Raw genomic sequence first — 27,413 nt, 5'->3', positions numbered from 1 at the left:
CTTTCCAGCAGAGCTCCTGCTGACTCCGAAGGAAGTTTCTCCCATGGGCGGGACTCAAAGGGCTTGCCCTGATCCAGTGTCCCTCGGGATACCTGCTTGTTCCAGGCCTTAAAGATGTTGGCACCAATTGGTGAATTGCCTTCCAGAAAGATTAAGTCTATTTATTTTCCTGAATCTACCTTGAGCAAGTGTCTCTGTTGTGATTTGAAAAGATCTGGTTACAACTATTCTGTTCTGTTCCATGGTTCCATTGCATTCCATTCTCTCCCATCCCCTCCCATTCCATCCCATCCCATCCCATGCCATCGCTCTCCATGCTTTAAACAGTCACAAGTTGTACTCAGTTCCAGGTTCTGTTCTAAGTATGACGGCGCAGAGTTGATCAAGATGCAGCCCCTGCCTTTATGAAGCTCCCCCTCTAACAAGGGAAATAAGCAGACAATTCTAGTGTGACACAGATGATAGAGGGAGAGACTGGCCGCCCCCTGCCCCGGGACGAAGTCACCTCACCCATAAATATCCCAGAAACAGAGGCAGGGGAAAAGAAAGTGGGGGGAGGGTAGTCAGGGAAGGCTCCTTGAAGGTGATTATTGGGTTGAATTTTCAAAAGGTGAATGGGGGCTTACTAGGCAAACAGCAAGTCTCTAAACTAGCGCTTAAATAGAACTTGCTAGGTGCTAGGTCACATTCCTGGCATTTTATATATTTTAACTCATTTACTTCTCGTAACAGCCTGTGAGGGAGGTGCTCTTATCACCTCCGGTTTTCAAACGAGGAAGCGGAGGCACAAAGTGATAGTTTAGTAGGTGGTAGAGCCAGGGTTCAAAGCCAGGCAGGCTGTGGCTTTAATCACCGTGCCTCACGGCCACTCTGGCAAGGCAGGGAGGACATTCCAGACACAGAGGTGAGAACTGGCGCTGTCCTTGATCATGGGGACTATAGGCGGGGGCTCCAGGAACCCCTCCTCCTACAGTGCAGATACTGTATTATTTTCTCCATGAAGTAAGTCTCCTCGAGCCAAACTGTCCGCCTTCTTGGCCACGGAGGAGCAGCAGGAATCGTTGCCACCTTTCCGCCACCTCCCCTTGCTTTCCTGCCAGGGAAGCTGGGTAAATTCAGCAGCTTCTCAGCTGCTGGGACTCCAGGCCAGGAAACTCTGAGCCTTTCATCTCTGATGTTTTCAGAGAAGGTGGGAAATGCTGCAAGGCCCAGGCGTGATGCGTGGTCATTCTTGCCGCTACTTGCCCCAGGCCTGGGGTACACCCAAGGCTCTACCCACAGAGACAAATTCTCCCTTCGCCCAGGGCCCAGCCTCACTGAAGCACACGAGCTGGGGCATTTGCAAGCACTTAACAGTAGGACTTAGGCATTCTTTCCTCCCTTGTCTTTTCCTAGACAAAATCCAGGGACCCACTGCATCTGTTACAAGGTATGGTCTTTTCTTTATTTTAGCATGCCACCAATCGTAAGACAGATCATTGATTTAATGATAGTTTTTCAGAGGAAAAAGAAGAAACACTATGGCATTAAAGTACACATTGATTGTACGATTCATCACCATTTCAGAAACATTGAAATGTAAAAAAGAAATGAACATCTTAGAATACAGGGAATATAGTGTTTTCTAAACATATTGTGGTCAAGTGAGGGCACCTGCATGGTGAGGTTGTCCAACAGGGGGTGGGGGATGGCACTGGCTGGCACTGGCCAGGGCAGGGTGGTAGAGACCCACATCCAGCCAGCCCTGCCTCTGCTGCCTTCATCTCCAGTCATCCAGGCCCACTTTGAGGACCTTTCAAGTAGCTCAAAAACACTCACAGCTGAATTCATTCTTTAATTGAGTTTGGCAAATAATCAGCTCCCACTTTGAGCTGGGAAGCGTAGAACTCAGTGGGTTCGCAGGGTCCAGCAATGATGATCCCCGGGAACCTTGACCCATCTTCCTGGAAGTTGGGTGGTAATTGGAGCTGGCCATGTGGTGTGAGATCAGCTTGCCCTGGGTCTAAAGCTGGCAACTTCAGATGCATTGCTTTGCCTCTCTGGGTCCTAGATTCCCCTTCTGTATAGTGAGGATGCAAGACAATAATTATGGCAGCTAACGGTTAGGAGGTGCTTAAAACACGCCATGCATTATTCTATGCGTCTTATGAGTACTAGTCATTTAACCCTCACAACAACCCTGTGAGGTTGATACTGTTACTCTCTCCATTTTTCAGATGAGAAAATGGAGGCACAGGGCAGTTAAGTAATTTTCCCAAAGTCACACAGCTAGTTAAATGGCAAAGATAAGAGTTGAACCCAAACTTCCTGGTTAAAGGGTCCATGCTATTAACAACGAAGGTACTGGGTTAGATCAACAATTATTGCATTTTAAAAAGCCAACATGACCCTTTTAAAAATGAAACCTACATAGAGGTCCAAAACTAAAACAGATAAGATGACAGTCTTTCTGGTTAGAGAAGAGTAAGGCTCAGAGTCTCTCTTGTTTGCAGGGACCTGGGGGAACTTCTGTGGCATCCTGGGCTCCTTGAAACAGCATGAAAACAGCTAGACTAGACAGTTTCCAAGGGCCATCCAGTGGCAGCGTCCTGAGATTATCAGGGAAAGACACAAGAGACCTGTTGGCTTCCTGGGCAGGCTAATGGTGTGGCACATCTTTTATGTAATATTCTTGAAATATTTTTTCAACATGTATTTGTTGGGACCATGGAGAAATGGATTTCCTAGTAATAAAATCTGTATACCTTTTTCTTTCTGTTCTTTAGGCTATAACATGCACTGAAAATAACATTTAAACTTATTTGGGACTGTAGATTACTGCACATTTTCCTGTCACTCATAACTAGATAGTGTTAGTCACTAATATCCGCTAAAGATAATGGTAGCTTACACTGACACATCATAAAGTGTTTGCTCCCTGCAAACAGTGCTTTACTCCTTTCAGAGTGTCAGTTGACTGTTTTGCCAAGTTCAAGCTGCTGGCTGCTGGCACCACGGGAGTTGGTGGTGTGGTCTGCATTTGCGTGGTGCAACTGCCACATGTATCGTGCAACTGCCACACGCAAAGTAAAAATACTCAACAGAGGCAAGGAGCTGGGCCAGTGAAAAGTCTTATTTTGATATTAATTTTTTTTTCTCAAGGACACTATCTTGCATAGAAGTGAGACTGACTCAACTTTTCGCCAGCTCTGTCTATTCCATAATTGCCCATGGAAGCCTGAGTTAACTGGTGCCATACTGCTGATGTACTCCAGTGACATTTTTGCAATCCCTATAGGTGCCAGTTCAGGCAGCTGTCAGGGCTGTCCTGTATGGGGTGCAGGGTGTGTACGACACAACTCTAGGTGCAAATGACAGTGTGAATGGCGTCCCCTAGGGTTTTACCACCTGCATGTACACTGCTTGGCCCTGGCAGTTGACTTCATAACCACACGACAGAGTTTCACCTTTGCTTCTTACATTTACCCCAACTGCATGAGAGCAGGTGGTGGAATTCTTTGGAGAAGAGGTCATCTCTTTGAGAAAGAGTCCACTTGGTCCAGGAGACGTGCTCCCTAACCAGGCTATGCCATCTGACCATGGGGTCTCTCCCTAGATCTGAGGAGTATCTAGCCAAGGAAGCCTTGCAGGAAGCCTTCACCATTGCCTTGCTGCTCTGGTCATTCTGTTAAGGAAATGAGGTCAATCTGACAGGATGTGTCCTCTGTGGGTACATTAGTTTCCTAGGGGGGGTTGTAACAAAGTACCACAGAGCGGGTGACTTAACAGAAAATTATTCTCTTATAGTGCTGGAGGCTAGAAGTCCAAAATCAAGGTGTTCTATAAAGCCATGCCCCCTCTGAAGGATCTAGGGGAGAAGCCGCCCTTGCTCCTTCCTAGCTTCTAGTGGTTGCAGGCGATCCTTGGTGCTCCTTGGCCTGTAGATGCATCAGTGCAGTCTCTGCCTCCATCTTCACGTGACCTTCTTCCCTGTGTGTCTCTGCATCTCTGTTTTCTCTTCTCAAAAAGATGGTAGTCATTTGATTCAGGCCCACCCTAATCCAGCATGACCTCATCTTAACTAATTATATCTACAAAGATGCTATTTCCAAATAAGGTCACATTCTGAGGTTCTGGATGGACGTGAATTTGGGGGATGGGGCGCATTATTCAGTCCACTGTAGCAGGCCATCTGGGCTCCTACTGCCCAAATCATCCCTGGTGTCATTCTCTTAGAATCTTTCATGGGTGCCTCCACATGTCTGTAGTCTAGAATTTACTTCCTTTCTCACTTTAGAAACTGGAGCTATAGGATGCATGGTACTCTTGACTTTTCTCCTATTCTCCAGAACTCATTAAAGACCATGAAAATGGGTCTAGTCATTCACTGGCAAGTTCCCTTAGTGCCCTGAATTCATCCAAGGCAGGAGATGTGCCTTGTTTAGGTAGTCAAGTGCCATCTTGCATCTTCTTGGACCACCTTGGGTTTCTGTTTACTTATTCATTCAGCAAATAGTTATTGAGAGCTTTCTGTGTGTCAGGCTTGTGCTAGTCCTGTAGATACTGTGTGAACTGGAGTGACAATTAAATTGTTGTTTCCCTGATGGTCAAGGACTCTAAATAAGTAGACATATAGATATGTAATGAAGCAGTGATAAGCCTTGTGAAAAGGAAAGAGTCATGGGAGGGAGGACAATTGTGTTTCAGATAGGGGAGGGAGGGAAGTCTTTCCCTTCCCTGTGATTGTTCAATGCTTAGCAGCGGATTACAGTCAGGACCATGGGTTTCCCAATCCAGTCGCTCCCAGCTCCAGGCTCACCTGTGGGGCAGCCAAACCTGTACCCGTACTCCGGGGAACCCTGGCCTCCTGACAGCTGGCTAGGGCCTCCACTCTGTCCCAGATGCCACGATCATTAGCTGGTGCTAAGGCAGGACCTGTTCTGAACATGACTCTGACAATGGGAGTTATCGTAGATGAGGCAGGAAGGCAGCATGGTAAGGAGGAAAGAGGTTGGCTCCTGGTGACAGATCAGCAGGGCTTATGTGACCTTTTACAAGTAATTTAACTTCCCTGAGCTTCAGTCTCCCCTCTAGAAAATGGGGATACTGTTCCCATCTTAGAGCACGATAGTAAAGATTCAGTGAAGTAAAACTGTCCTGTAGCTGATGCCCACAAATATTAGCTCAAATTCCATTCACTTGTTAATAAAGACCCCATGAGACAGGCACATGTTATTGACCAGGAAAGCTTCTGAAATCTTTCAGTGCACAGAGTGGGTGCTCTAAGTGGGTGAATAAAATTAGTGGATGGATGGGGCAAATGAGGCAAAAGGCTGCTTGTCTTTGGAGTCTCCAGAGGGTCTGGAGACTCTGGCACCTCTCCTCCCTCTGGCACCAAAAGTGTCTCTCCCCTGCGCCCCCTCTTCTTTGTAGGAGTATGGGTTTCTGGGAGGTTGGGAAAGGTCTGCTTGAATGCGTCCAGAGGTGCAGAAGCTGCCCCTGAATATCTTTGCCGTCCATGCATGGGACTAAATCTGTTGGAAATGATGGGGTGCAGGGAATTACTTCACAGAGAATAATTGGATTTCCCCCAAACAAACAGGGTGGTTTAAGTGAGAAACCAGACCTCAGGTGAGTTTTGTTACAGGGGATGCTCACCAGACCTGTGTATCCACACGCTGACACATGCCCACTCCTGGTGCCACGCTGTCAAGGTCTGACTCTTCTGAGCGCTGGAGCGTGGATTAAGCTGGGGTTGGGGAAGATAAGAACCCTGTTCCTGGCAAATGTTTACACCATGTAAGGAAAATGCTCACAAGTTAGAGCTGATAAAAGAGGCCCCTGAAGCCTTCGGGCTGCCAGAAAGGGCAGGTCCTTGGCATCTTCACTGGTGTGGTTGGTGGTGGTGGGCAGTGCGTGGACAGGATGTCGTCAGTCAGTGGGCTCTGACCTTGCCCTTTGCCCTTTCCCGGGCAGCCAGGGCTCCCTTCAGGACTCATCATTGGGAATCTTAGTTTAAATCCTGCTAGTTTCTTAGCATCTTTGAGTCTCAGTTTCCACATCTGTAAAATGGGAATAATGATACATACTTCACTGGGTTGTTGGTAGGATTTAATGGGACCGTGATTTCAAAGTGCTTAGGAAGGTGCCTGCAAGAGTAGGTTCAAGGATTACAGCTTCCTGACTTCCAGGCTGCTCAGGACCAGCTCCTGTTGCTCCCCACTCCCTGCTCGCTCCTTCCAGGCCCCTCACCCCGCTGCTGGGGGGACGGTGGGCTCAGACGAACACTGTCAGCAACAGGGCCCTACAGGCCTCCAGTCTGGCTACTCTTGCCTCTCCATGAACACCTTCCACGTACAGGGTATGTGCGGGAGAGATGGACCTGTATGAGCCACGGGAGGGAACCAGACACACTCTCACAGCCCAACTGCTGAGAGCGCTCCTCTTCCCAAAGTGTGTCCCGTGGAGCACTAGTTCCGTGCCAGGTCCATGCAGTAGAATGCTGGGGCTAAATACATTTGAAAATCTTTCTTTATGAGTGATCTAAATATATAACCACACTCAAGGCTCTATGACACCTTGTAGTAAGAAAGCCTGGTTCACTTCTAGGGTGTCCCAAATGCATTTCATCACAGAAGTCTCCCCCCACCCCTTTTTTCACATAACACCTGCTAACAGCTGCAGATTATGTCTTTCACAGAAGGCATGTTGGAAAACACTAGAGACACAAATTATAGATATTGCCTGAGATATTTCAGACCGAGGCACCCCGAGTCTAACCGTGCGCCTCCCTCAGCATGGACCCCAGCATCTCTGTGGCCTCCTGTCCTCACAGTGATCGTGCTTCCTCCAGAACCCAGCTGCTCTTGGAAAAGAGACAGGGCTGAGGGGGCATCGGGATGGCGTTTGGGGGTGGGTTGCGGCAGAGGGGAGCAAGACGACTGGGGAGATATCCAGGGCAGGGTGTGGGGCAGGAAGGGGAGCTACTCTAGAGCCATTGTTGTCACAGTGAGTTTGTAGGACTTCCAGTTGGGGTACCGCCCTGGGGCAGAGAGATGAACCTGAGCTGACGGGAGCAGTGTCGGTATCAGCCGAGGGGTGGTGACCCGGAGGATGCGTCCCCTGGCCCTTAACGGGCAGACCCATTCATGGTTGTGAAGTGCTGAACAGTGGCCAACTGTGCAGAGGGAGAGAGGTAATAAATGTATAATTACAAAAGGATCAGGCAAGGCGGGGCCGGGAAGTGTCTGTGTGTTGTGCTGCACATTCTCCAGTGTTCCCTTCGGGCTGTGCCCATGCGTTTTCTAGGAGTTAAGTGGATTTCTGGGCCACACTTGCCGACTTGCAACCAGGGGCGTGGCAGGTGACCTTGGCACCCAGCAGTGAGCAATTGCTGCTCAGCAGAAAGTTAAACTTAAAAGGAGGACTGCTTTGCAGGGCTCAGGAGGGGCCAACTTGTTAGCAGTGCCTGGGGAAGCCTGGGGACCGCGGGGGGAGCTTGGTGCCCCTCAGTCCTGTCCACATGTCTCCCTTCTGCTTAGGGTCTTCGATGGCTCTCTCTCAGTTCTCCTCACAATGAATGTCAAAGGCATTTCCCATCGCTGAGCTTTCCCTCCTGTCTTCTCTGTGGATTCCCTCCGGTCTGTGGGGTTGGGAGGGCATGGTGGCAGCTCTCGCTCCATCCATGCCCTGGGGCTGTGGAGATGGACTTTAGAGGGGCAGCTGTGCTGGCTGAGCAGTGTCTTGATTCCACTGGAGGCTGGCTCTGGGTTCTGGGTCAGGAAGGCAAAATATACACAGATGGGGCCACCCTGAGATTCAGGCAGCAGGCAGGAAAGTCTGCTCAGGGCCTTAGTACCAACCCTGGCTGGGGCACAGGAGGAAGACGCCAATCTGGGGATGGGAAGAGGTACGATAAAGAAAGGGGAACCGGTCAGAACTTCAGGGTGGTTCGCAAATTTAAGAATCTATCAGAATCTTTAGAGGGCTTGTTAAAATGTGGATGTCTGAGCCCCACCCCCTAGAGTCTGTGATTCAGTGGGTGCAGAGTGGGGCCGGGCCCCAGAATTTGCATATCCAGCAGGTTCCCAGGTGATACGGATGCTGATGGTCCTGAGTCAACACTTTGAGAACTGCTGGTCCAGACTAAACTAGAGCTAGAAGAGCTGTGACCGGGGGTGGGGTAAACCCAGGTACCTAGAACTGTCCAGGGCTTTGGGAGTGCTCATGATGTCTGCCCGTTGCATGGGAAGCTATGGCTCCTGGAAAACAGCTGATCTCAGTCCGGAGTGGCTCAGGAATGGGGGTGGTGAGGCGTCAGAGACTGGGCGTGGGGGCAGAGGCCTGGAGATGAGGTGAGGCTGGTACTTGGTTATTTAATCAAGGAGGAGGCCCTTATCTTCCCTGAGGAAAGCCAGCAGCATTGTGTGGAAGCTGGACTGACCAAAGGCAAGTTCTTCAAGCCAGGGCGAGGGGTCTCTGCAAATTACTCTGTGCTTAGCGGGGTCTCAACTCCCTCCTGCGCTGTCCACAGTAAGCCCCTGCCTATTGAACCCTTACTGGGATCCAGGCTGGGCCTAAAATGCTTCCTCACATTTAATCCAAACTTCGAGGCTCTTTGAGGTTATGTAACTGGCCTCACAGACATTCGGAGGCTGGCTGGGATTTGAACACCGCGCTGCCCATATGCTGTTTTTCTCGGTTCAGTAGTCATTTATGCACACCTACTCTCCACCAGGCCCGGAGCTGGGCACAAGGATGCTGGAATGGATGAATTAGAGCCTGCCCTCTAGAAGCTTCTGGCCTCTCTGAGGTGATGGAAGCATGAACATACGTGAATACAGCATGACAACAGCTACTGTGAATGTCTGAACCAAGAGTTACGGGGGCCAATGGGAGGATGACTTTCTCAGGGTCCTAGGCTCCTTGCCACAGTTTGGCCCTGGCAGGTGAGTGAGGCAAGTGCCTCAGAATGACACAGCTCACTGCCCAGAAACCCCTGACCAGAGGGCAGAGGCTTGACTTCCTGCCTCCTGGGAGAAGACAGGAGGCTCCCAGTGCCCCTGGCTGCTTTCTCCTTTCCCTTCTCTTTGGTGAATACATTTGTAACATGTCACTTCCCTTTATAAAGGCTTTTATTCCAGTCCAGGAAATGAGCAGTCACCTGGGCAGCTCTCCAGGCAACTATATACACCAGCTTTTCCAAAGCTTCAACCTGCTCTGTCCTCACCAGGGGGGATAAGCTGTAATGGCCTCCCAGGCAAGGCCGCTGCACCTTTATTCTAAGGAAGCTAAAGAGGTCAAAAGTGTTAGAAATTTCCGGGCATGAGGCATGTGGGTGCGGCAAGGCCTCACTGATGATCTCAGGCCCTGCCCGCTCTAATGATGGAAGATGAGGCGTACGGCGAAGGCAGTGGTCCTGAAGCTGTCTTGTCCTCTTTTCCCCGGGATGGGCTAGGGAACACTTGGTTCTCTGACAGACTCTGTTGCATAAGGAAAAGAAAAAATCAAGTTTGGCCCACGTATAAATAGACAGCAACTTTATTTAGTTTACTTTTCCTCAGAGAGGAATGAATATATAGTGTTGAGCTGACCCACTTTAAAAAAAAATAGTTTATTCTTCCTCATATAAAGAAAATGAATTTGTTATAAAGCATTTGAAAAATATTTTTGGTATCTTTCCTTTGGGGCTTTTTTTTTTTTCCTGTATGGCGTTTTGTTTTTCTGTCTACAGTTGGGTCACCCACTAAAATGTGACTGCTTCAGAGAAGTGTTCCCTTACCCCCCAGGAAAGGATAAATTCCCCCATCATACATTCTCACTACATGCTTGTTCATTCCCTCCATGGTGCTTATCGCAATTAATAACAATTATCTCCATGTTTGAACAACTATTTGCTTATTTGACTCCTCCAGATTGTCAGTGTTCAAGATAGCAGCCACTAGCCACATGTGGCTATTTAAATTTAAATTAAGTGAAATTAAGTGAAATTAAAAATTCAGCTTCTCAGTTGCACTAGCTGCATTTCAAGTGCTCAAAAGCCACACGTGGCTGGAGGCTGCTATCTTGCACGGTGTCGGAATAGAGCATTTCTGCCACAGGAAGTTCTATTGGACAGCGTTGCTCTAGACCATTGACACCCAGAGTACACAGGACTCCCACGGTCTTTCTCTCTCGTGTCATGAAGTATCCTGTGCGCCTGGAATCTGAGGATCTAGTGAAACTTGTGAAACGCCTTATTTCTAAGTTATGGATGAATAGAGGAGTGCAGGCCAGGTGGTGGGGAGAGGAAAGCAAAGAGAGGAAAAGAGTAGGAGGGCTTTCAGAAGAGCCGTGTAGGGGTGAGACAGGGGAGGGGCTTGGGATTGCTGAGCTCTGGGCTCCACATGGCACAAGGGTTGGTCAAGGTCCCCCAACGGCAGGGTGCCAAAAATCAACGTGTCCCATTGGAAAGCCATGAGAAGGGCCTGCCTTGAGCTCCTCCTCTGAGAGGTCCCAAGCATATAGGCCCATCAACCTGCTCATCTAGGAGACTGGAGCCCAAGGAGATCTAGACACTCTACCCTGGGTCCCACCTGGGCTGGGGTCATCTGAGTCTACTCCCCTGAGGGGCTGAGAGCTAAGCACTCCCTGCTTCTGGGTCTTTCCTGCGGGATGCTTTGGTTTGCAACTCTGTAATGCTGGCTGATTCCTTGCTCTCTGGGGCTGCCACCAGAGTCCTGTCTTGGAGGCCAAGCCTGCCTTTTCAGTGGCCTCTGTCCCAGCGTTATGCGAGGCTTCCTCTCTCCCGGCTAACTCCTGTGTCCAGATTAGGCCTGACTGGCAGCTGGGCTTTTTGAGAAGGTAAAATCAGCCAGGACAGGCCCTTGACTCTGTTTCCCCATCATGCTTCAGGGTAGACTGAAGGAGGTGAGTCCACAAGGATATACTTGTGTGGGCTAGCTTCTCCTAGAGGGTGAGGGCAGGGGAGGGGCAATGGTTAGGGTCCCAGCCCAGCCACTAGTTTTGTACCCAGAACAGTCCCAAGAAGCTAGTCACTCGGAAACCACCATGTGAAATAAACACTATCTGTATGCAACATGGAGAAGAAACTGGGAATAACAGGATAGAGGTAGGCCAGAAAAGCTGGCCAGTGGATATCAAACTGGAAGGTCAGGGCAGGTAGAAGAGTGGAGAAGAAACCACAAGAATCAAGAGAGCCTTTGCCAGTGACAAGTTCAGGCTAAGGTCTGGGGTCACATATTCCATTTAGATTGAAGCAGCCCCTTAGAGAAGCCCAAGCATGTGGGACAGAGTGGTCCCATCTGCAGCGTTTGGCACTGATGCAGAGAAAAATGCCTCGAAAAATAAACCAAGCCTTTTTTAGGTCACCTGCCATATCAATTAGAATTAGGTTTAGCAATGAGTTGACAGAAAACTCAGTAAAACAGTGGATTAGGCAGGATAGAAGTGCATTTCTCTCTTACATTCAAAAAGCCTGGAGTTAAGCAGTCTGGGGCTGGTCTGGCTAGTCCAGTGTCAGGGGCTTGGGCTCCTTTTAGCTTGTTATCATCTTCAATATGAGCCTTCCAACATATGGTCCAAAATGGCTGTTCCAGCTCCAGCAATTATATGTGCCTTCCACCCAGCAGGAAGAAGGAAGGAGGAGAAGTGCACATCCTTTTCCTTTAAGGACAATTCCTGGAAGTTACACATAGCACTTCCTCCTACATCCTTTTGTCCAGAATATAGTTGCATGGCCACGTGTTTGGATGTGTAGAGTCATTAGTGATGGAGGGGAGCGGTGATATTGAGCACATGGCCAGGAGGCCTTCAGAGGCCCTCCTCCTGAGAAATGGGGAGCTCCCTAGCCCAGGGGCCCCAGGAGGTCCGGATGTCAGAGGGAGCTGAGGCTACAGAGAGGTTCCTGTGAGCAGAACGGCAGGGACCGGAGGGTTAGCTGGGACGTGAGTCTTTGTGTTGGATAGTGTTGTTTTTGCCTTAGCTCTCAGTGCCTTCCCGAATGGGTGTTGGAGAGGTGCTTCCTTGCTGCTTCGGATGTCAGGGTCTGCCTTCGCTCCCTGGACTCTGGCCTCTGCAGTCCCATGAGGGTGTGCCACGAGGTGCACAGTGACTGAGGGTAAGATCAAGGTTAATTGGAAATGTCAGCTGGTGTTCCCTTTTGCAGCTGAGCCATTCAGACCCTTGGAGATGCAGATTGCAGCCTGTGCTGACTTTATTTGGGTAACCATCGACTAGGTGCTCACAGAGTCACACAGTGATGTGTAACGAGGGCAAATTCAGAGAATTCGGGATGTAAGAAACGGGAAAGGTCTGTCCTGGCATCTCAGCAGCATGGGACCGGGCTGCTCTGGAATCCCCAAGCCCTTCCCACCCAAGGAGTGTGGCACTCAGAGACAGAAGAGAAGGCCCGGAGTCCTGGCTCTGTCACCTCCTTGCCGAGCAACTCTGGGGTGTTTCAGGCAGAGGGAAGAGCACATGCAGATGCCTGTAAGTGTATCCCAGCATGTGGGCAGGGTGAGATGCTGGAAGGGCTGTGAAGGGCCTTGAACGCCATGCCAAGGAATTTGGACTTTCTCTGGAAGACAATAGGGAGCCTCCATTGAATGGACTGTAGGCTGGTGAGGATGGAATCTATGTGTATACTGCTCACCCTGGGTGCTGTGTGGAAGATGGGCTAGTGGGGAGTGTATGGATGCGGAGAGACCTGTGAGAAACCTAAGAATCATGGTAGCAGGGGCTAAAGGACCAGCTTGGACATGCAGGCCTTTGTGTTACATGGAGAAGCTTTGTCTCAACTTCCCCTGCCTTTCCAAATGGGTACGGGAGAGGAGCTTCTCTATAGCCTGGGATGTCAGAGGCTGCCTTCCTTTTTTTCTTTTGTTTTTCTTTTTGTGGAACAGGAGGCATGCCTGGCAGAAGGCAGCTTTGCAGAAGCCTGAGCCATGGGCACCGCCGGAGGCTGGGTAAGAGCCCTGCGCCTTCAGGTGGAGCAGCCCCTATTGGACGGAGCCACCCCGAGCGCCCTGTCCCCCGGGCCTCATTATCTGCAGCTGGCTATGCGTGCTCTTTGCATCACTTACTGTCTGGAGCCTTGCCTGAGCCTAAAATTACACAAAGTAGGCCGGGAGCTCCTCTGTGGCTTCCCTCCACCTTCACTCCAGCCTGCGGGAAAGATCTGTCTCCACCAGAATTAGGAGAGGCTGGAGCACCTGCGTCCTGCCCATTGGAAGGCAAAGGGACTTAACACATAGGAGCTGGTTCCAGCAGTGGCTGCTGTATATTGTGCACCTACTGTGTGTCGGGCACAGGGCTAAATACTTTCTGTATGTTTTCGCATTTAATCCTCACAACAGCTCTACAGTGTAGATATTATTATTCTCATCTTTCATATTCATCAGTTTAAAAGTAGAGGCCAAGCAACCTTTCTGTTTGAAAATGTCTGATCAGGCTGCTTGCTTCCCAGGGAGGCATCAGATGAAAATGACAAAAGCCAATACAAGACTCCTCATCCATCCGTCTGTCTGTCCATCCACCATCTACTCACCCACCTGTCTGATCTAAAATTTCACTCTGTGCCTGCTCTGTGCCAAGCCCTCTAGGAGGTTATAAGACAGAGGGATGAAGACCTGAGAAGAAATCAGTAACATTCAGGATACCTACTGCAGTAGATACCATGGGCTGTTTGGGGGAGCACATGTGTTTACATGTCTAGAGGTCAGAGTATTTGGAAAGGTTGGGCCATAGATACTGTCAGGCAGGTTGGCTGGTCCTAGGTTGTGAAGGACCTTGACGGCCAAGTCAATATTTACGGTTTATCCAGCGGGCAGTTGGAGTCATGCTACGTCTTAAAACGTCGCGGTGCCAGGATTTGAGTTGTGTTGGACAACTCTAGAGAAAGTATGTTCCGAGATGATGAACGCTGGGAGATCCTCATGCGCAGGACATGCAAGAGGTGATGCTGCAGGGCCTATGGCAGCAGGGCTGGGTGTGGTTGTGAAAAACAAAAAACAGAGCTGGACAGTAGCTAAAGTGGAACAAGCAGATTTTATTCAGGACTGGTGCAGTAGGGGAAGAGACCTCTCTGTAGAACTGGGCTCAGTTCCAAATACAACAGGACAAGTGGGAATTTATAGCCAAGGAGTAGGGTGGGGTCAGTGGATGGAAAAGTACTGAGAGGAAGCATCAGGGGTAAGAGGGGGGATTTTGGCTAAACTGACCCGGATTCTTGCTGAAGGCAGGTCGAGGTGATCAGACATCACCTGGGGGATGGTGGAGGATGAGGAAACCAATCAGATACTGAGCGTGATCAGATCCTGAGGGTTGGGGTTGGGGGGATCTGGCTAAACTGATTTAGCAGGATTCGTGCTAAAACTGGATGATCCAGAGATGAACGCGGGAGCTCGAAAGTCCAGGTATAATTGGAAAGTGGATTCTGAGGAGCCTGACTAAAGTCTGGCCAAGGACTCTTTGTCAGTTGGGACAGAGAGAAGAGGAAAGAATAAAAAGGCGGAAGCAGCAGGACCGGGTGCTTGAGGGTGTGGGAGAGGGGGAGTCTGAGTGGTCCGAGGGTCCTGGCTGGATTGACAGGGTCGTGTGGAACTGGTGTTCACCAAGTAGACGGGTGTGCCGGGCCTCCTCCCGGTGCACTCCATCTTGCAAATATGCTGTGGTCCAGGGGTAGCTAGGCAGCAAGGTCTCTTTGGGCTTGTAAGCCTCCTCAGGAATGTCAGGGCTCAGTGTGAGTCAAAGAAGGAAGGGAATCCGCACTGGCTGTCTGGCCGAGAGGCTGGGGAGAGGGGCCCAGCAGTTGGTGCCTTCCCCAAGGTGTCCTAGCTCTTGGAGGAGTTAGCTCTGTGCTTTCCTGGGGTGCTGTGACGTGCATCCCCCCTTCCTTGCAGGTTAGTTGATGCTTGCTTTGTGCAGAGGGGCTTGTCATGTAAATGTAAAAAGACCAAGTCCCCTGGGATCCAGGCCTTCCCTTGAGCACAGCAGCTCTGCAGGCAGCTTAGGGAAATGCATAATTCCAAATGTCATCCCCTAGGCAGTCCCTCCCCAGCCTTCTGTCCCTTCCCCGGGCTTGGCTGTCCCCTGAGTGGGGAACTGACCTTTATACATGCACTCTAGCTGCTAAAACCTCTTTTGACTAGAAAACACTTTTCAGCAGAGGCTGTTTAATCCTGTGGTGATGGCCGTTTGGGCCAGTGGAGGGCCACCTGCCACAAGGTGACCTTCTCGTGGGGTGTTCCGGAGGGGCTGGGATTTCAAGGAGTGTGGCGTGGATACAGCGTGTGCACATGAATATCCGAATGTGGCCGCACATGTCACACGTATGGTGGCAAGTGCATATCCTCATGGCTGTGCATGTGCATGCAGGTTGGAATTTCTCAGTCCATGGGTTGAGCTCCACGGGGCACAGGTGATTCAGGGGTTCTGTGCCCGTGAACATCCCCAGAGACCGTGGGAGAAAGAGCTCCTCCCCTCCAAGTCTAACCTGCTAACAATACCTGCATTTTTGTCCTTCCCTTTTGTCCATGGCTGGTTTTCGTTGTTGCTTTTGCATTTGATTGCTCCTTATTTTTACAAAAGAATTTTCAGAAGTAGAGTCTTATATATACACTACTATGTATAAAATATTTAGGTAACTAATGAGAACCTACTATATATCACAGGGCACTCTACTTGGTGCTCTGTGGTGACCTAAATGGGAAGAAAATCCAAAAAGGAGGGAATATATGTATATGTATGGCTGATTCACTTTGCTGTACAGCAGAAACTGACACAGCAGTGTAAAGCAACTATACTCCAATTAAAAAAAAAAAAAAAAAAAGAAGAAGTTTAGTCTCGGAAAGAGCATAAGCCTTGCAGTGGGACAGACCTGACTTTGAAGCTTGGCTCTGGGACCTGCTAGTCATGTGACCTTGAGCAAGTTGCTCTACCTCTGAGCCCCATTTTTATATTTGTAAAATGGGAATGTTAGTAACACTTTCTACCTCATATGGTTAGGTAGTCATAAGGATTACACAGCAGTGAAATGATTTGATAAGGCTATAATTCTTTGGGTAAGGTTTGGGAAGGCAGGGTAGAGTAGTAATTAAGAACATTGTCTCTGAAATCAGATAGAGCAGTGTCCCTATTCAGGTTTGCCCCTTATGAGCTGTGTGATGTACTGCAAGTTACTCAGCCTCTCTGAACCTCAGTTCCTTCATCTGTAACATGAGCATGGTAATAGATTTCTCCCATAGTACCAGACCAGTGTTTCATAAAGTGTGGATTAGAGATAAGGTGCTTGAGAAAAGTGAAGATTCCTGTTTGGGGGTGTGGCCCAGAGTTACACGCCAGGTGATTCTCATTGGATGCGCACATAAGTTTGAGAGCCATAATCCTAGACTGTTAGCTCCCTGAGTGAGGGAACCATGGCTTCACATTGTGCCCCAGTGCCTAGCACAGCTTCGGGCACACGCTGAGTGCTCACTAAGTTTTTGGTTGAATAACCAAATGACTTTATGACTTGATGCAGCCAGAGCACTTAGTGTAGTGCCTGACACAGAGCAAGACCTCTGTAGATATCCAAGTGTTTCATTGTTAATAACAGGGAAGGTATGTCTCTGTAAATAAATCAGCAGGACCCAGCACTCCTGGCACACAGAACACAGTCACCCCCTCCCCACATGTACGGAAGGTTGGGTCCCCTCCATTTCCATTACAACGTGCCTGGTTTCTCTGAGGCTAACAATTGAGAGCCAGAGGAGGCTGGGCCACCCACATCCATGGGGTCTTGGTGTCCTGGTTGGGCCCACTGGCCATTGGCTTCTTGTCTTTGGAGGGGATACTGAAGCCTGAGGACCTTCCGGGCTGATGAGGAAGACCCGTGTTCACCATTCCAGAGCCCAGGGTATCCATTTTTATTAGGTTTGCAGACAATCATGACAGAAGACTGGGCTGGATTTTTATTGTTCCAGGTTTCTTGGCTTGGACCTAGAGAGAGGAAAAATGATTTAGAAAAGGCTTTTCCTGTCTGAAGAAGAATGGGTGTTTCCGGAAGCCACCAGAGCCCAAAGCACCAGCATGGGAGGTAGGGGGAAGGAAATGGGAAACAACGCTGCACCCTCTCCCGTCCCCCCACCACCCTGCAACACATTTGAAGCCCAGGTCACGTCCCTGAGCCACAGGATGCAGGAGACGGTGCTCTAACCCAGGGCCCTTCACTTTACAGATGAACAAGCCTGGGACTTTGGGAGAGATGGAATTTGTGCAGGTCAGTGGGTGGCTGGGGCGAAGCTGAGCCTCGGGGCCGGTGTGCTGAATGCTAAAGCCAGGCCCTTCCCCGTGCCACTCTTCCCTGTCCCCTTCCCCACACCCCTGGCCTGCCTCACCCCATTCCCCCAGCGTGGAAAAGGCTCCAGCAGCACTTGTGAGTGACCACTCTGTGCAGAGGTGGTGCCGACGACGGGGACAGGGTAGCTGCTATGGTCTGAACGTTTGAGTCCCCCCCAGATTCATATGTTGAAATCCTAACCCCCCACATGATGGTCTTAGTAGTTGAGGCCTTTGGGAGGAGATTAGGTTATGGGGTGGAGCCCTCGGGAATGGGATTAGTGCCCTTACGAAAGAGGCTCCAGAGAGATCCCCAGCCCCTTCCATCTTGTGTGGACACAGAGAGAAGGTGCCGGCTATGAACCAGGAAGAGGGCCCTCACCAAAACACGGCCATGCTGGCTGGCATCTTGATCTTGGACTTCCTGTCTCCATAACTGTCAGAAATAACTTTCTGTTGTTTCTAAGCCACGCAGGTATTTTGATCTAGCAGCTTGAACAGACTAAGACCGTAGCAGAGAAGGGACATCACCCCCCTGAAATTGAAGGCATGACAAACTCCTGACTGCAGGGTTCCCAGAGTCCCCACTGAGCCCCCTTTACCCTGCACCAAGCCCCTGTCATTTCAGCCAGCCAGGGGAGTGGGCACAGGACTGGGGGCTGAGGTGGCCCAATTAGGAGATGGGGATGAAGCTCCAATGGTGGACAGCTATGCCAGAGATGCCATCTTCCCACAGACCCTTCCTTGGGTTCTGCCCCTGAGGACCCACACTTTTCACAGATCAGCAAGGCTGGAATTAACTCAACAACTTCCTGAAATGGAGGCTCTAGAAACATCTAAGACACGGCAGCCATTCGGGCAGAGCTCATTGTTCTCTAAATGGCAGAAATACCTGGGAAACCGGTGCCTCCCTAATAATAGTAACTAACATTGATTGAGCACTTGCCTTGCACCAGACCCTTCACATGTACTTTATGTAACATTTAATGCTTACAACAACCTATGAGGAAGGTCAGATTATTTACTCTTCCTCCGGATGCTCAGAGAAATGAAGAAAGTTGACTGAAGTCACACAGCTAGAAAATGGTAGAGGTAGGATTTGAACCCAAGCAGCTTAACTCTTCACCTCTTCACTCCACATTCTCTTCTCAATACCCAGGTTCTTCCTCTTTAAGCTTGGCTTGTTTGCTTTCTGTAACTAGGGTGTGGAAAGAGTTATTCTACATGTGAAAAGTTATACTTGCATGTGAAAAGCAAGTAGCATATGGCAAGTTCTTCATTCATGTATTCATTCATTCATTCATTGAAAAATTGTTAAGTGTGTGCCAGCACCGTGCTCTTTGCAAGAATGACTAAGTTGGGGTCCCTGCCCACAAAGAGCTCATGGTCTGGAGGGGAGACAGATGTCTAAAGAAACATGCAGATGTCGTGGAACTAGGAGAGCTAAGGGGAGGAAGCCCAGGTTGCTATGGTAGCACAGAGGTGGCTATGACTTGCTCTATCCGGTAGGGTAGAGAGGGTGAGGGAAGGTTTTAAGAGGAGGGGGGTTGGGCTAGATGAAGAACTGTTCCCATAGTGGTGGCCTGTGGGTGGGGCCAGTGCAGGAAGGGCCTTATATGTCTGACTCATGGATTACGACTTGATGGTGCAAGCCTTGGAGAGCCACGGAAGAACAGTAAATAGCGTGGCATGATGAGATCTGTGGTTTAGAAAGACCACTCTGGTGGAGGATGGCTTGGAGAGGGTAAGGCTGAAGGCAAGGAGTCCAACTGGGAGATGACTGGATGAGTGCAGGTGAGAAAGGCCGTGGGTGGGAACTAGCACAGTAGTGGAGGAAATAGAGGTGGAGTTTGAGGAAGACTTGGTGACCAATCAGGTATGGGAAGGTGAGAGAGAGAGAGGAGTTGGGGTTGATTCTGCGTGTGAAGCATGCGTGGAAATGCAGGCAATTATTCAGGCGGTGGCAGGTTGCCCTGTTTGGGGAGGGAGGGTGAAAGAGCTTGTAGGTGCAGAGTGTGACAGTGAGAAATGTTGGCAGCCACAGTGTCATCCCATTAATCTCAGCCAGTGGGGAACGCTGCGGCCTCAGGACTGGATGTGGGCAAGCCAGGAAGCCTGTTGCTTGCTCTGTTTCATCAGGAGCCAGGCGGCATGCCTCAATGATCACATTTCTGGTTTCCAAATTCACTACCACTATTGAAAAGAGAGTTGTAACATTGCACAATCCTTGGAGCAAATCTGATGCATTTTATAGGGTTACTATAGACGGGGAGGATTTTCTAACCCGTTCTCCCTCTCTGACAAAACAGAATTTGAGTATACAGCACCACCATCAGCAGCCTTTCTGCCAATTACACGTTTCTGTTTGGGCACTAGAAGACCTGCTTTCTGACACACGTGTCTGCTGAGTTGATGTGTTTTCATGATCAGAGAGAGTCACACAGAGGGGCTGCTGTATCTTTCAGTGCTTGTTGAGGGCAACTTTTTGAAGTGTATGTCTCATTAGAGGTGGCAGGAAAGTAATAAAGGGTCACCCCAAAGTCGCAGAGCAAGCCAAGGGAAGCCTGCAGAAGGCAGATCAGGGATCAGTTTTCAGGGCCTAGGCGTGCGCTGATTGTGGGAGCCCCTCGGTGCAGCATCAGTGCTGCTAATGCGATTGTCGCGATCCCAAGCTTTCTAGTGAAACTTGGTAATTAAAGGGGGAGCGTCAGTGACTCATATCAGCAAGCCACCACCTTCAGCTCTGAGAACACTTCAGTGTGCCTACAATGCATGTGGACAAAACAAACCCAAACCACCCAGGAGTTCCAGGCAGGCTATTGTCCTAGCACCAGGGATGCAAGAGTTGCAAGTTTCCATAGCAACGAGGCAGAGAAACAATTATCACGCACCTTCCAGGGCCCTTTGCCAAGGTTACAAGGACACCGTCACAGCGCTGGAGAAGATGACAGAACTGACTATCTCTGTCTAAAATGTTGACACGGAAGTGAAAAAGAGTTTATGGCACCACAAAATATGTTTAGGATAATCTAGTCCAACTCCTTCAGTTTTCAGAGAAGGAAACAAGAGACCCAGAGAGGTTAAGCCCCTCATCCAAGGTTGCCCAGCTTGGGAAGGGCTGGGCTGCAGTGCCACCATGGCTTTCTGGTCCCTGGCCCAGTGCCCTTTTCTACCCTCCCTGGGGTTGGTACTGGGAATAGAGGTGCCCCTCGTCTCTGCCAGGTGCTGTGTCTCAAAGCCATACATCACGTTTGTGTAAAGAAAATTCTGGTGCACCATCGACTTCCTTGGTAGCCTGAGACGCCGTCGCCTTTATTTCTGACCCCTCTTTTGGCAGCACCTGCTAACACTTTGGTGCTCTGGTTTTGTTCTGTTTTGTTTTGCTCCCTAAGATCCAGACATAGCTTTTCTTCCGGCTTTTCTTTCTTTCTTTTTTTTTTTTTTTAACAGTTTGCAGCATGCTTTTTCCCACACATGAACATTTTTTAAACATTTTAAGTATTATACACAATTTGCTTCTTTTGCTTAGCAGTTTTGGGCATTTTTCTGTCAGCACTTCATTCTTTTTAGCTGCTGCACATGTTACATTTTATAGACATATTGGTTGGTATTTCTTATTAATCAACATTTGGACTGTTTCCAAGTTTGAAAAAAAAAGTTGCAACAGATACTCTTGGGTCCATTTCTTTGTTCAGGATTAATTTCTAGAAGTGGAAGTTCTGGGTCCAAACCCAGAATATTTTGAATTTTAATTGATATTGCTAACTTACACTCTAAAAAGGTTGTACCAATTTATAAGGCAGAAAATGCTATTTTTCTTTTTTTGGGATACTTAATCTAAATCTTCCCTAACGTGGTGGGCAAAACATGTTTTAATTTTCATTTTTTAATTCTGTGAAGTTTAGTTTCTAACTTACTAATTTTGGTTTCTAGCAATATTCATTCTCAATTTATTACCTCTTTGAAGTTTTAATTTTAGCCATTATGCTTGATATTAGATTATTCTTTTTTGTAAAGAGCGGCCAGTTCTTGTTCTATCATTGTAACATCCCATGCAATCTCACTGAAGATCAGAAACAAAGTTTTTTAAGGTCTCAGACCTTCTCCTTTAACCACTGAAAAGGTAGTCTCGTACCTGTCTCTTTACTATCCCTGTGGAATATCCTGGAGTTTTCAACTTGTTGACTCCTGGTCTGAGTGAACAGAATTTTTTTAAGAAGTGTGATATAAAGTAATCCACAGTCCCTCTTTTGATCTAATTTTAATAACTGAATGCTAGCTCTTCTGTTTATAATCCATTTCTGACCTTTGGACCCATCTGCCTAGCTCCTAGCTCTATAGGCTCTGGTTCCAGCTCATTCTACCAGGGCACTCTCCCACTTTGGGCTGTCTTGGTAGATGTTCTACCCTAGGCAGGTGCTGGTCACCTATTCTTGACTCTTGATGGGCGTTCAGGCAGTTACAGCAAAGAAATGTTTCACAAATGGTATCTGATACAGTCTAGTTAAGATTAATGGGGAATAAAAGTACTTTGCTTAGAAATAATTATCCATAGATCTAAAGTCAACAAAAGTCTCTACAATAAAAAATACATAATTTTTGGGGGGCAGGAGGAGGCTTGAAATAGATCAGAAAACACTTTCACATTAATTGTTCTTTTCATATACTTCAAGTTTGTACTTAATGCCTTTCTCCCGCTGGACATCAGAAGGAACACGTGGATATTCTGGGAGAAGTTTGTATTTTTCCAAATTAATTTCTGGAAAAAATGTGTCACTTTCAAATCCCTGCATGATGCTTGTCACAAATAGTCTAAGATGGCCTGGCCTGCTCATGGCTTCCGTATAAACAGAACTGCCTCCCACTATCCAAACCATGTCCACTTTATTTGTTAATTCTGGTTGCTCAATAAGTTTTAAGGCATCATCCAGACTTTTGGCAAGAAAATGAGCTCCCTGTGGAGGTTCCTTGAGTTCTCTACTGAGAACTATATTAATTCTGTCCTTTAAAGTTCGATTCTTCTCTGGAACGGAGAACCAGGTTTTCCTGCGCATAATCACCAAATTCTGTTTACCTTCTACTGAAGAGGTTGTGGTCATTCTTTGGAAATACCTGCATTCTTTCCTGAGCCGGGGCCAGGGCAGGTCCCCGTTCTTGCCTATGCCCGTGTTCTGGGACACAGCATCAATGCAGTTTAGCGGACGAACCACGACAGCAGCAGAAAACACTTCCGAGCTAGCACGTCACACCAACACGGGGATCACCCACCAGCTTGGCGTGAAATTTTTTCTTCTTCCAGCTTTTGAGGAGAGTCTTTAATGATGAGCAAATAAACTGAAGTAGTTGAGATGGATCCATTAGTTCATTGGTGGGGAACCAGGGGGCCTGGAACCCTTCTCAGCCTCCCCTGTGGACAGCTTCCCTCTGTGCTCCTAGCAATCCAACCTCACGGCTGCTTGGTGTTTCCGCGGTTGGAGCTGGGTCCCCCTGGGGCCTTCTGAGAGCTGAGCGTGAGGCTTCTGTGGTTCAGGCCTGTGTCTCTTCCTGTCTTGAAAGTGGATTTTCCTGCAGGAGGATGTGAGCATTAAGAATGTGTCAGGACAGCTCTCTGGGGGGGTGGCCAGACCAAGAGACGGCTACTTGCTTCCTCCTCAGGTTTAGCTCCAACTCTGGGCCTACATGGCAAGTTCCAGGAGGCCATGGTCTGAGCATCTCTCTCGGGGAGCTTTGTCCCCAGGACGAAAGTGAAGGGAGAAGAAGAGTAAGGCTCCATTGCTGACTTAGCCGCACTTCGGGGCGAGAGGAGCACGGTGGGTAGGAAGGTGCCTTCTTCCCTCAGTCTGCAGCCCTTGAGAGGGAGCCTGGGTGTCAGATGTGAGGGCAGAAGCACAAGCTCCAGATGGGTTTGTTGTCAGCACTGGGCCCTGCGCAGAGCCGATGCACAGTTCCCTTTTGTCAGATGATCGAATTCATTCATTCAGCATGAACTGAGCACCTGCTCCCTGCCGGGCACTCTTCTAGCCCAGGGAAAGAGCACAGAGCAAGACAGTTACGGCCCTGCCGCTGGGAAGCCTGCATCCTGGGCTGAGTAAACAGGGAGGCTGAGGGCCTCCAGAGCTCTGACGGTGGGAGGGTGGGCGGATGCGGGATACACCTTGCCAGCAAAGGAGCCCCCAGGTTCTTGGAATTTCTATCCTGAGGGCTGGGGTAGGAGATCTGGCAGCGCTGTCCAGATGGGGATGATACCAAGAAATTAAAGAAGGCAACAGGAGGAGAAAGCGGGGGAGGTCTGAGTACCTACAGTGTGTAGGCCGGGGGCCAGGAAAGCACCTTTTCCATATGGCATCAACTTTAATCCTCCCAGACACCCAGTGAGGCCGTGGTCATTGTCACCATTTATAGATTTGCGGAAAGGGTGAGCAGCCTTCCTGAGGGACAAATCTCGGAAGTGAGGATTCCCCCTCGGGTCAGCGGACACCATTCCATAAGCAGAAGGCAAGCTCCTCCCCAGAGGAGCCCCTCAGGCTCTGGGGCCTCAGGCTTGTTTTTTCCAGCGTCAAAGTGTTTGCCTCAGGTGATGACCCCCTGGCCTCTCCCATCCTGCAGACTCGGGCCTAATGGAGCTGGTATTGGCCCAGCACGTTGGCTGGTGTCAGAATAGGGGGACAGATGCCCCTGGGGGATCGGCTGAAATGGATGTGCATCTGGAAGAGCAGCTTCCTCACCCGGTGGCCTTCCCAGCCCCAGTGTGGCCCTGGGGATGATGGCAGAGGGTGGCCTGCTTGCAGCACTGACCTTGTGTTCAGAGCCGGAACAGTCAAAGTGACAGAACGGGTTTGAATTCCATCTCGGCTGCTTGCTTTTTGTGTAGCCCTGAGCTAGTCACCCAGACTCTCTAAGCCTTAATTTCATCATCAGCAAATCAAGGTTGACCACAACTACAGCACAAGGCTGTGATGAGAATATGCACAAATAAGATCGGGAAAGCACTAGCAGTGTCTGGCGTGCAGTAAATGCTAATAACCAGTAGCGCTCATGATTGATGTTAATATATTATATCAGCATCAGATCATACTCCGCCGTGTATCTGGGGCTGGGCTGTAGGGCATGGTTTATTCTGGTGGCCGAGTTGTAGTTCCCAAGGATGCATGGGGCACAGACACTTAACGGCAAACAGAGACGTCAGGCTTTACAGCAGAGGATTCCAAACTTCCCTGTCATCAGAACCCCCGGGGGTCTTGTTATAGATTCAGGGTTGGGGGTTATAACCCCTCCCATTCCTTCCTCCCTCCCTCCCCAGAGATTCCCATTCATGGGTCTGGGGTAAGGTTTTGAATCTGTGTTTGTAACAAAATCCTCAGGTGACCCTGTTGCAGGAAGTCCAAGGACTCGGTTTTGGGCAGCATTGCTTTAAAAGCTCTTTCTTCCAGGCCTGGCCAGCCTCCTGGCTGGCTCTCCTCCACGGCTGGGCTATTTCTGACTAATCGCTAGGAGCTGTCACCTCAAATCATGCTCCTCTTCCCTGGGCAGCCCTGGAGACGCACATGGACAAATCCTTTCTCCTCAGCTTTCTGTCTAGACACCACGCAGACCTCCAATATGTTTTCCCCTTAAAAACGTGATCACCCGTCTTTGGGTGACCACAATTTCTAAACTCTCTCCTAAGAAACATGGTTAGAGAAGGGATTTTTTTTTTTTTTTTTTCTGACTTGGCAATCCATTTTAAAAGTTTTATAAAGGTATAATGATATATCTGCCTTTGATTGTATATGGAATGATCCCTAGCAAATGCAGACTGGGGTAGCACAGTGGTTAAACATACAGACTGTGGCACTGGACTGTCTGGGTTTGAGTCACAGCTCTGCCCCTTACTAGCTGTGTGACCTTGGGCAAGTTATGCAACCTCTCTGTCCTCAGTTTCCTTATTTTTGGAATAGGACTAATAGTAGCACCTATCTCCCAGGGTCATTAGAAGGATTGGCTGAGTTAATATTGATAAAGCACTTACAACAATGCCTGACCCATAGCGAGCCTTCATTGTAGAGAGTGAAATGTAACCGCATGAGACGACCTGGGAGATCCAGGGAGCGTGGGCGTCGCATGCATTCCAGGAAAGTAAAGAAGTTTAGGTAATGATGCTGACTGGCTTTAGCCAAGCCCTGTTCTTTCCTGACACACAGTTCTGCCTTGAAGGAGTTGAACAAGCCACAGTGGTGGTGAAAGAAGCCCTATGTGTGACCACCATGTATGAAGCAAAACATCGTTTTGCTGAACCCCATTAGCAAACCCTGTAAAGCCTTGTCTTTGGAGAATCTCTCTAGCTGCGATCTATCTAAGTGGCATGCAGGGACCGGGGGACTTTTCCCTTTGTCTCAATCTTCCTTTCCAAGGTTTGGAATTGCTGAAGGTCTTGGCTGGTTTTCTCGACTAAAGAGCTATAGAGGAAGAACCTGATGTAGGGAAGGCAGGAATTAGCAGAGACCAGAACAGCAGTGTCCAATCAGGTCTTGAGTGATGATGGAAGACAAAGGAAGGGAAGCTCTGCTCCCTTTCCTCTTCTCCCTGCCCTGCCAGGTTAGCCTGCCTTGCCTCCCTTGGGAGGTGGGACAGCAACGTGGCTTAGCACTGGGGTCTTGGGGCAGACCCAGCTGGACAGCCTGGCCTGGTACCTAGTAGTGTTATGATCTTGGGAACTTTGCTAACAGGTCTGATCCTCTTCTGTAAAATAAAGGTGAGAGCAGTACCTGTGTCACTGAGTTGTTGGGTCAAGTTCAACAAGGTAATATATATAAAGTGCCTGGAACTCCATAAATGAAACCTTTTCTTATTCTTATTGCTGGGTGGTCTTTTCCATGGGCCCAGTCTAGCCCAAGGTCTTGATAATTCAGGTCTTTCCCTATACAGACTCCTTCAAAGAATAGTCCAGAATAGTTGGAGAGGGAATGGAGATTGAAAGACCAGCTTGCTTGGACCAACCCATGAGTTACTGTGTATGTGTTTGGACAGGATATGGGTGAGGGGCTTGGAGCTCCTTGGGGAGGGACTACTCTCCACATGGTAAAGGCCCTCCTGGTGATTTCATGTGACTCTTCTGGGCACTCCAGAAGCAGTTGCAGGAAGTGAGGGAATGGGCAGAAACGCATGTTTCTGAGTGAGGCCCAGGGAGCAGGGCAGAGCCCAGCATGGTACATGGTCCCCAGGGTAGAAACAGAGTGAAGAAGTGGGCCAGGCAGGAAATGCACTCATGGGTCAGGTTGGGTGGGCCTGGGTCACCGAGGTGGCAGAGGAGGTCTGGAACACATCTGCCAGTAGGCAGCACTCGCACTTCCAAGGAGGAAGTTACTGCATACCAGTTGGTCAGGCGGACCTAGCAGGACCTTCTGTGGGAGCTCAGAAGGTCCGGCCAATGGCAGCTGGGCCTAGCCATCCAGCTGGGGCAGAGCAGGGGTGGCACCAGCTCAGGGCCCAGCCCTGGAAATTGGAGCCCAGGGGAACAAGGGGTCAGCCCTAGGACATCGGAACTTGGCCCCGTAGGACAACAGAGGCAACACAGAAAAAAATGACTCAGGAGACTGCACCCAGAGCTTTGCCATATGCCAACAATCACATTATTTCAAACGAATTTTCACATCAACCCAACGGAGAAAGTATTGTTGTCATCATATTACCGATGAGTAAACTGAGGCTCCTTTACGTTCACTGACTTGCCCAGTGTTCCAGAGCTGCTCTGTGGCAGAACCAGGAATGCCCAGGTCCGCCTGCTCAGAATCTCACGCTTTTACCCAGGTACCAGAGTGCCCAAGTCTCCAGCTGGTGGGGCCAGGGTCTGCCTCACCAACAGAATTCTTCACACATTCTTTTGTGTTACGTAGAAAGCACCGGGCTGTGGGCTGAGAGCCACAGTGATGCTCCTGGGACTTTGGAAGGGACCTGGCAGAGTGCCTCATCCAATCTCCGCTATTGAAAGATAAGGAAATGGAGGTTCAGAGAAGTTAACAGCCTTGCCTGGGGTCACTCAGAAAACAATGGCAAAGCCAGGACCCGAACCAGGCCTGCTGGCTCCCCACCCCATGTTGTCTCCACTGCATTGAGCTGTTTTCCTCCCACACTGAAGAAGA

At 49.3% G+C, this 27,413-nt stretch overlaps 2 protein-coding genes across 4 annotated transcripts in view; one reads left to right on the top strand and one right to left on the bottom strand.

Annotated features, from left to right (window-relative positions):
• GALNT18 (polypeptide N-acetylgalactosaminyltransferase 18) overlaps nt 1-27,413 on the top strand; it is a 339,857-nt gene that overhangs the window by 54,078 nt on the left and 258,366 nt on the right. The gene's annotated exons all lie outside the window — the stretch shown is intronic.
• The window catches only part of LOC132369513 (dihydrofolate reductase-like), an 83,281-nt gene continuing 77,809 nt past the window's right edge, over nt 21,942-27,413 (bottom strand). The window contains exons 2-3 of the mRNA XM_059929203.1: nt 22,746-22,860; nt 21,942-22,530 (exon numbers count right to left, since the gene is read on the bottom strand). Coding sequence (XP_059785186.1) covers nt 21,942-22,530; nt 22,746-22,860 — 704 coding nt within the window. The remainder of the gene's footprint in view (nt 22,531-22,745; nt 22,861-27,413) is intronic.

This window comes from Balaenoptera ricei, chromosome 8, assembly GCF_028023285.1.
Source record: "Balaenoptera ricei isolate mBalRic1 chromosome 8, mBalRic1.hap2, whole genome shotgun sequence".
NCBI lineage: Eukaryota > Metazoa > Chordata > Mammalia > Artiodactyla > Balaenopteridae > Balaenoptera > Balaenoptera ricei.
Note: the sequence above shows the minus strand (reverse complement) of the source record. Positions and strands in the feature narration are given on the sequence as shown.